The following is an 8,935-nucleotide window of genomic DNA, read 5'->3' as shown; positions in this document are numbered from 1 at the left end:
AAGTAAATGTGAAAGTTGCCCAGTAAACTACTACTTGGGAAGTATTTGGTTTGAAATATTCTCAAGTATCAAAAGTAAAAATAATGTAAAAAATGAAGCAAAGCAGACAACACAATTGTATTGCTTTTTTTGAATGTAAGAATAGCCAGGGGCACACTCCAACACTTAGACATAATTTATAAACTAAGCATTTGTGTTTATTGAGTCTGCCAGATCAGAGGTTCTCTTGATAAGTGTGTGAATTGGACCATTTTCCTGTCATACAAAGCATTCAAAATGTACTTTTGGGTATCAGGGAAAGTGGATGGAGTCAAAAGTACATTTTTGTCCTTTATGAATGTACTGAAGTTGTCAAAAATATAAATAGTTAAAGTACAGATACCCCCAAAAAGATTTAAATAATTTTTACTTAAGTACTTTGCACCACTGAAAACAAACCTTTTCTAATGTCTCTATATCACTGGCTTGCAGGGTTTTCACCATTGACCCTTCATGTAATGGTATCGAAGTTCAAGATCCATCTTGGCTTAATGTAGGTAACAAGTATTGAAGGTGTATAACTTAAACTTTTGTTAGTCAACGTTCACGTTCGTAATGATAGTTTATTACACTTGTCTGAGCAGTCAAACTGGTATGAAAAATATCCCATTCATAATAGAAAAGACAATGTTCAGAATACCTGGAGTGACAATTGATGGAAAGGGTTTACAGCATTACAAAAGTTTGATTAAAAACAGAATATTTATTCACCCACAATTTATTCTTGGCGCACTCTTTCAACTTGAAAATTAAGTTATGTTCAAGGATATTTAGATTTTTGTGGCTTAAAAATAGAGTACAAACTCAGTCTGTACATCACTTTAATATTAATAACCAATGTCAAGGCATCATGATACAGAGAAAGACATACAAATGCTACAGTCTACCAACATCAAATAAATGCTGATGACAGACATATTTATGCAAAAAACAGGGGGTAAATTAATTTAGATACAGTCACAAGCTCCAATCTGAATGGCAGCAGGGAGAATAATGTTTATTGGTCATTAACAGTCTCATGATGTCCGGGCCTTCATTTGAGGAAACTTCTCCTGGAGCCCGGCTTGCTTTTGTCTCTCTCCGTTCTGCTTTCTGTTCTTAGCACGGAGGTGTTTCTCTAGACGAAGCCTGGAAAAAATAAAGAAGACTAATTGTGACAACAGACGAGTGCTTTTGCCCTTGTGAAGTTGAAGCTGACCCAGGACAAAACCATGTCACATCTTGTATAATTTAAGTGCTCTGCTTGGAGGTTCTCCTACTGTACACTATTATAAATGAATGCATGAACAATATTTCCTACATCATGTGGGGGGTGACATATAGGGGTGTGTAGAAACGTTTGCATCGCTTGTTCATGTGTAACGGATGTGAAACGGCTAGCTTAGTTAGCGGTGCGCGCTAAATAGCGTTTCAATCGGTGACATCACTTGCTCTGAGACCTTGAAGTAGTAGTTCCACTTGCTCTGCAAGGGCGGCAGCTTTTGTGGAGCGATGGGTAACGATGCTTCGTGGGTGACTGTTGTTGATGTGTGCAGAGGGTCCCTGGTTCGCGCCCGGGTATGGGCGAGGGGACGGTCTAAAGTTATACTGATACACATGTACCAAGGAAGGGCATGCTCTCTAAACCGGTACCTAGAAAAAAAAATACAATGATCGCAGAGTGTACAATAACATTCAAACTTGCCATTTGACACCTATGAAGTAACTTTGAATATTTTTTCAGGGGAAATGCCTGTGTTTGCTTCAAGTACCTAATTCTTCACCCCCGATAGTTTTCCAAAGACGGTTCACTTCACTCAATGTCGGCCATGCTAACATGCTACATTTTGTACAGCATGTTTGAAAATTGAATGGCAAACGAGGAGAGTAAGGTGAAAGCAACACTTTGTTGTGGAAGGAGATATTGTATGAAGGTGGTGTGTTGTGTATGGAAGCTCCGTACCAGTAGACCCGTCCAAAGACATCCTTTCTCCAGACCCCAGGTCTTGCTATCTCCTGACCTGTCTGGAGCAGGCGGAGAGCGTCTTCTCTCTCCTTCACCACTGTGTCTCTTCATGGACCTTTCAATCTGAGGACATAAGGGTTGTCTCAATTTCTGTGGACTGGAGTATCTGCATTCATATTTAAAGGTACTAGTTGGACCAATAACACTTCTCAAAAAGAGACCCATTGATAGCCGTCATTGACATTAATCCTTCCCCTTTGATATTCTTGTATTATTACCTATGCCCTACTAGACATATTTCCAGATGTTTAATAATGGAGAACCTGGTCAGATGTTTAATAATGATGAACCTGGTCAGATGTTTAATAATGATGAACCTGGTCAGATGTTTAATAATGATGACCCTGGTCAGATGTTTAATAATGATGACCCTGGTCAGATGTTTAATAATGGTGAACCTGGTCAGAAGTGCCGTGTCATCTACCTTCTTCAGTCGCTCTGGACTTGGCATCTGAATCCTTTGCCTTTTGGACTCCTGCTCAGTGGTAAGCAGCATGTTCTTCTCTTTCAGGAGCACATACCTGTGAGAACAGTTTATTTCATGGATATTCATTCTGGAGGTCAGTGCTCTTCAATGAGCACTGTTACATGCGCACAATAATGTGATTGTGATAGGTTAATATAATAGTTCTTTAATGTTTACATGCTTTGCAAGAAGAACGATTTCCTTAATAATCCTGTTTACATGGACACATCTGAAATGAGGCTACCTGATGGGATTTTGACAAACGCAGAAAATCGCCAATCACAAACGTTCTACCATGTTATTTTTGTGAAAACTATTTGATTCGGAGTTCGGACATAAAGTTTGCATGTGAACTATAAAATACATACTTTCAGTTTTTCCGAACACACTTCACTCGCGCATACATGGTGCTGACACATACACAGATCATATACACCGCTGGAAAGCAGATTAAGCTGTTTACATGTCCTAATAATTTGAAAGTTGAATCAGAAAACCAGATGTTTTAATCAACTTATGCTTACTTCAATTATTTTATTTTACCTTTATTTAACCAGGCAAGTCAGTTAAGAACAAATTCTTATTTTCAATGACAGCCTAGTGGGTTAACTGCCTGTTCAGGGGCAGAATGACAGATTTGTACCTTGTCAGCTCGGGGGTTTGAACTTGCAACCTTCCGGTTACTAGTCCAACGCTCTAACCACTAGGCTTGTTTACATGGCTAATGCCATACTCTGCCTACTGCCATAATCAGTTTAATATCAAATTATTAGTGTGCATGTAAACATACTTAGTGTCAACATCCACCACCTACCAGAGCTTATGTAAGTCCTCATTACTTTTTGTCCTTAGTTGCTTGGCCATCCATGGTGCTCCTACAATTAATCATGAAAATAATCAATTTCATACTCAGTCCCTTAGTCGGAGGAAATGTATTTATTTTTAAAATTAAAAAAAGCTTTGCTTTGGTGATCAGATATACAGTCAAAAGGCTAACCTGACTTCACGGTTGCCTCCCCCCAGTTTTCAGGTATGTCGAAAAACTCCTCAAGTCCTCTCCTGCTGATGGTTGTGTGCAGAGGCCGACACTGACGGAGAAGGCCCACATGACAGTGCGAACTTGAGCTAAAAAGAGGAGATGTTAGCCTAACAGAGGGGACAACAGCAGATTTAGGTACATGGTAAAATACATTCATCAGCATCCTCACCATTGTATTACATTACATTACAGACAGTGCCATGGTGGTGATAGCTCATGGTAATGACACACAGTTCCATTACATTACACATAAGAATCATTGAACGAAGGCATCTTCTGTACCTGGGAGTTTAGTTAAGAGCTGCTAAACTCAATCTAAACATTAACATGCATCTCTTGTGGTACGGTTTTGGAAGTATATTGAACTATATCTTTCAAATCAACTATAAAAGATTTTCATAAAACAAAGATTACATTGATACATACCTTTTATAGGGTTAGGGTTCCCACACGGTCATATGTTGCGTCATGTGTTTAGAGACAGAAAACAGAGGGACCACCTGTGCTAATTATCTATCTAACAGGCACTGAACACCTGAGGACGGCTCATAATAAAGACTGGAATGGCGTGAATGGAATCAAACACATGGAGACCATGTATTTGAGTTCGATAACATTCCCTTAATTCCATTCCAGGCAATACTATGATTCCGTCCTCCTCAATTAAGGTGCCACCAACCTCCTGTGGTGTACAGTAAGTGCATATTTTGCATTTGTGAAATTATTTGGATGTGATATGAAAGTTAAGGGCTTTATGTTTTAGAACAATATCGCAATTGAGAATCAAATCACGTTTAGATCGAGTATTTGGTTGTTACCTGTGAGTATAAGACTGAGATTTGGTCAAAGTGAGAGCAGACTGTTGAGCTGATAAGGGTGTAGATATCCTAAAAGCGTTTTGAAACTGTCTGCTAAGTGTCAAAACACATCCTGTTGAGGTCACCGCATTGTTTGCTCTAATACTCTACCCAGGATGCATCACCAAAATAAATAAACACACGTAAATAATTTTAGCAATTTTAATCGTGAACAAAAGCTAATAAAAAGCAACATATTGGAAATTAAATATTTACATAAATTCTTTATTTTGTTATTCGCATATGTTTTCCCTTAGTAAATATGGCTGCTTCGACTCTACATGGTCGAGCCAATCACAGAGGCGTCTGCCAATCTGCTTGCCCTCAGTAGCGATGGTGGGCATGAGTGTTCTTCGGTCTGCCGCTGCTTTTGCAGCCAGGCTAAATCCTCTAAAATCGGGGAATTCTGTGGTGAATTTGCTCAGCAGAACTGCACAACGCACAGATAAAGGTAAATGGTATTCCACGTTTCCAACATCTACAATTCCTTCTTTCGTGGTGGGCATTTCTTATTGTGACCTTGTAGCTAGTCCTGTGTGACTGGCTAACGTTAGCTTCCTGCTAACTTATTCTTATCGTTGCTAGTTGGCTAGCTAGCCATGGCATGACCTAGTTAGCAATCTTTCTCTCAAGTGTCTCCTCTTGCCAGCACTACAAACGACAACATACAGATTTTATTTTACTGATTGATTTTCATAGTTTTCAAACGACTTGTGATGCTCATGAACTTGACGTGTTGTTGACCTGCTTAGTGGACAAACGATAGCTGCTAAGCTAGCTAGCAGCCAAGCTAAATACACACAGCCTTGCTAGCACAACACACACCAAAACAACTGAATTTCACAGTGATGACAGAATTTCATTTTTGACACAACTGAACAATAGTTAGCTAGTTGAATGGTAACTAACTAGCAACCTTTCCAACCTTTTCCTCTATGTGCAGCAACACAGTAATGCAATGCTTTATATGCACACATAAATAATGTGTTGCCGTGTTTAACATCCCTGAAAACGTTGCTTTGCAGTGGCAGTCCGCTGGGGAAGTCATGGGAAGCAGATGTTTATCATCAAGCCCACTGGCTTCTATGACCGGAGGTTTCTGCAGTTATTGGTAAGTTTCTAGTTATTCAGACTAAAACTAGTTCTCAAACTCTAGGCACAATTTGATTGAGAATGGCATTTGTCACTTGTGCGGAATACAACAGGTGTTGACCTTACCCTGAAATGCTTACTTACAAGCCCTTAAACAACAATAGTTTTCAGAAAAATTCGGACTTCTCTCTGCGGTTTTCAGCGGTTAGCTTCAGCCAAGACTGGCTCATGTGAACTGCAATCCCGATGCTGTGTTATAACGTTTAGAAAAGTCAATCATCGGCTTTAGAAACAATTGGTCCTCAATTTTAGTCAGCGAGAAAGAATCTTTCAAATAAGAAACATTAGCAGTTCACAAATCCATACAGCTTATGTGCCTCCATCTGACGAAAATACACTTACGCTTACATACAGGTGTTCGGAGCATGTTAGATAGCTAATTAGCATAGGTGGTCGTCTCTGTTGTCCGTAAACAAGCGCTGTAACATGGAGATATGGCTGTGTGGGAACACTAACTATATATAGTTGTGTATCAATTTGAGCCTTTTTTGTTTTTCCTTATGCTTCCAAAACTGTACCGCCGGCAGTGCGAGTTAATGTTCAGACCAAGCGTCAGGGCTCTTAATAAAACTCCCCCATACAGAAGATGCCTTCGTCCAACTACTCTTACGTGTAATGTAATGGAACTGTGAGTCATGATCAAGGACTGGAACTATCCTATTTACATCACTGTCCACAGCACTGAACCACTTCATTCACTAACTTATTCACCCCCCACTTTTCTTCCTAGAAATTCTATATCCTGCTTACTGGAATCCCAGTTGCGGTCTTTGTGACGTCCGTGAATGTGTTTGTCGGTGAGTGTGTGTAGATATTTCCATTGTACAGAAATGTTCCATTTTTATATGGGACAGGGGTGATAATGAAGACACTGGCACTTTCAGTTCATGTTTATGGAGAAAAATGGTAAAATATAAATTAACCTAAATATTTTATTCTGTTTTTTTTTTTTAAGGTGAGGCTGAGCTGGCTGGAATTCCTGAAGGTTATGAGCCTGAGCATTGGGAGTACTACAAGGTACTACGATCCCACGGTTATATTCACTCATCACAATCCATGCCTTATTAGCAAATATCAGAAGTGACTAGTCATTCTATCAGAAAATGAAATGGCATCAGCTAGCCTTTAAATCTGAACAAAACATTCACATTGGAGATACCACTGGAGATTGCTTACAATAGGACTTGGGCAAAGTTGATTGTGAGTCCTATTGTTGTCCCTGTATTTGCAGCATCCTATCACCAGGTGGATCTCACGGACCTTCTATGACTCCCCAGTGAAAGACTATGAGAAAATGATGGCTCTGATCCAGATTGAGTCTGAGAAGGGTGAGATGAGGTGAGTGTCACACAGTGATGAGCTGCCACTGACTGCATAGCATGTATCTAATTGGTTTGCTGCCCTAACATTTAGGTCCTCTTGCAACATAGTGCTTGCATTCCTTATGTTTTGTATTAACAAAAAATGGAAAGTAAAATATTAAAGAAAAGACTGTTGACAATACACATCTACAATCTGTACAAAGGATTTTTTGGCAAATTTTATGTTTTTGTACCTGCAGACTGAAACAGCTAGAGGTGCGTAAGCAGATGAGAACGAAGGGAGATGGACCTTGGTTCCACATTGAGACACTGGACAAGAATCTGGTCGACAACAGCATCAAATCAACGCCTGACAATTAAACCAACCGGTCCAACCACCCAGTCTAAACTGTCAGTGCCACGTGTTGATGGCTCACTGTTTGTATATTATTTTCTTCATGACTAAAATAAAGTAAATGTCAATACTTTGAAAGGCTGTTTTTCATCTTTAGACATGTATTTTCTGTTAATGGGCTTCACAATTACAATTTGGTTAAGCCGGGGTGCGTTCATTTGGCTAAATGTTTTGCAACGGTACGTACTGAACGGCCCATTCTCTCGCAGTGATGCACAACTGTCTTTCAACTTTCTTTTGAGTTATTGCTCCCATTTGTTGCGATGTTCACCGACAGGTCGTTTATGCTTCCTCATAGCTAAAGAAAAGTGACGTTGTCATAACCAATGAATGTCTACTGGATGGCTGTGCTGTGAGGAATGTTTCTCCCTCATTCTGCATTGATATAGAAACAGTGAAAGATATGAAACGAAGTGAAGGCGCGATCATGTAATGATCGATACTCTCGGGACATTTGCTTTCACAACAATGCAGATCAGATAAGCCTTTTGAGCTGCAGAGTGCACTCGTAAATTCAGAGCATTGTCAGATTGTCCTTTTCACTCTCCGAGTGCACACTGGACGCTCGGGCCGAGGAGTTGGGTTGATTTGAGCGTTCTGACATTACAATGGCAGTCAAGCATCCTAGCTAATGTTGGCTAGCTTGCTAGCTACTTCCAGACACAAATGAGACCACTCTGACCATTTTACCCACCCTAGCAGACCTGGTTATGCAGTTTTCATGTTATCCAGTGAGTTGGTGACTGTAACTGTGCTGCTGGCAAAAATGTAAGTACGCTTTTTTGCCAACCTTTACTGACACCAGCCATGTTCAACGGGTGTTGAGCACTTGTAAATTAATTATTCTGCACTCTGGTAGTCAGACGAGAGTGCTCTGAAATCGGAGTAGATAGCCAGAGCGAATTTAAGACAGCACCCAAATGTCCATTGAGAACGCGCAATGTGGTTCGTAAGGACAGCGTAGCTAACAAATTCATAACCGGTTAATCTCTGGTAGTGAAGTGAGCTGTATCATAGTCCTGTCACTGCTTCACTCCCTGGCTACGCGGATGCTCCCCCTCCATGACAATATCCGTCTCTGTAAGGTAACTTATTTGAAAAGTCATTATTTGATTACATTGATCAACATGTTCTTAATATTTGTCATAATTAGTTAAAGCAATGAATTTGTATCTGCTGTTGTTGTACTTGGCTGCATATTTTCCGCCATTTTCTTAAAATCTGAAAACGATGTGAAACCACGCCCATTTCATGAAGAATTGCATTATGGGCCCTAAATTATGAAAATAGTGTCCTCTGCGTCTATACTTCATATTTTGGCGAATTTAGTACGACATCCGGGAACTTTTGGCATACTAACTATATCCATACTATGAACAATAAGCATACTATATACTCAATTCACGCCACAAATAGTATGGTTAGTGCTGTTAGTATGAGTATTGGAACACAGCTATGGTCTTCCTAATTACGTACTACTAAGAAAATACAATTTAAAAACCAAATAAATCCCTACTAGTTTCTACCACACCCTCCCCTCCCCCAAAACCACTTCAAAAACCAATTGGTAGCCTAATCTAACATTTCCATTTTAATTTGAAAAGAGAATGGTCCTCAGAAAACCAGTGAGGGGTGTAGCCATTTGTATGGGTGGTTTTATC

At 39.8% G+C, this 8,935-nt stretch overlaps 1 protein-coding gene and 1 pseudogene across 2 annotated transcripts; one reads left to right on the top strand and one right to left on the bottom strand.

Moving 5' to 3' along the window:
- Window positions 1-843: 843 nt before the first annotated feature.
- LOC110531731 (large ribosomal subunit protein uL29m-like) lies at window positions 844-4,602 on the bottom strand (annotated as a pseudogene). Its single transcript, XR_016482637.1, has 9 exons — window positions 4,598-4,602; window positions 4,368-4,511; window positions 3,508-3,656; window positions 3,325-3,385; window positions 2,469-2,565; window positions 1,982-2,107; window positions 1,638-1,671; window positions 1,340-1,395; window positions 844-1,167 (listed from the first exon to the last, which is right to left on the bottom strand). The product of XR_016482637.1 is annotated as a large ribosomal subunit protein uL29m-like (transcript).
- A 133-nt stretch (window positions 4,603-4,735) lies between these two features.
- Window positions 4,736-7,352, top strand: ndufb5 (NADH:ubiquinone oxidoreductase subunit B5). Its single transcript, XM_021615003.3, has 6 exons — window positions 4,736-4,857; window positions 5,432-5,517; window positions 6,289-6,355; window positions 6,514-6,575; window positions 6,790-6,896; window positions 7,120-7,352. The coding sequence occupies exons 1-6, from the start codon at window positions 4,740-4,742 to the stop codon at window positions 7,238-7,240; spliced, it is 561 nt and encodes a 186-aa protein (XP_021470678.3). The 5' UTR covers window positions 4,736-4,739; the 3' UTR covers window positions 7,241-7,352.
- The last annotated feature ends 1,583 nt before the right edge of the window (window positions 7,353-8,935 follow it).

The sequence above is a fragment of the Oncorhynchus mykiss genome, chromosome 1, assembly GCF_057628025.1.
Source record: "Oncorhynchus mykiss isolate SJ-2025 chromosome 1, ASM5762802v1, whole genome shotgun sequence".
Lineage (NCBI taxonomy): Eukaryota > Metazoa > Chordata > Actinopteri > Salmoniformes > Salmonidae > Oncorhynchus > Oncorhynchus mykiss.
This window is presented reverse-complemented; position numbering and strand designations above follow the sequence as displayed.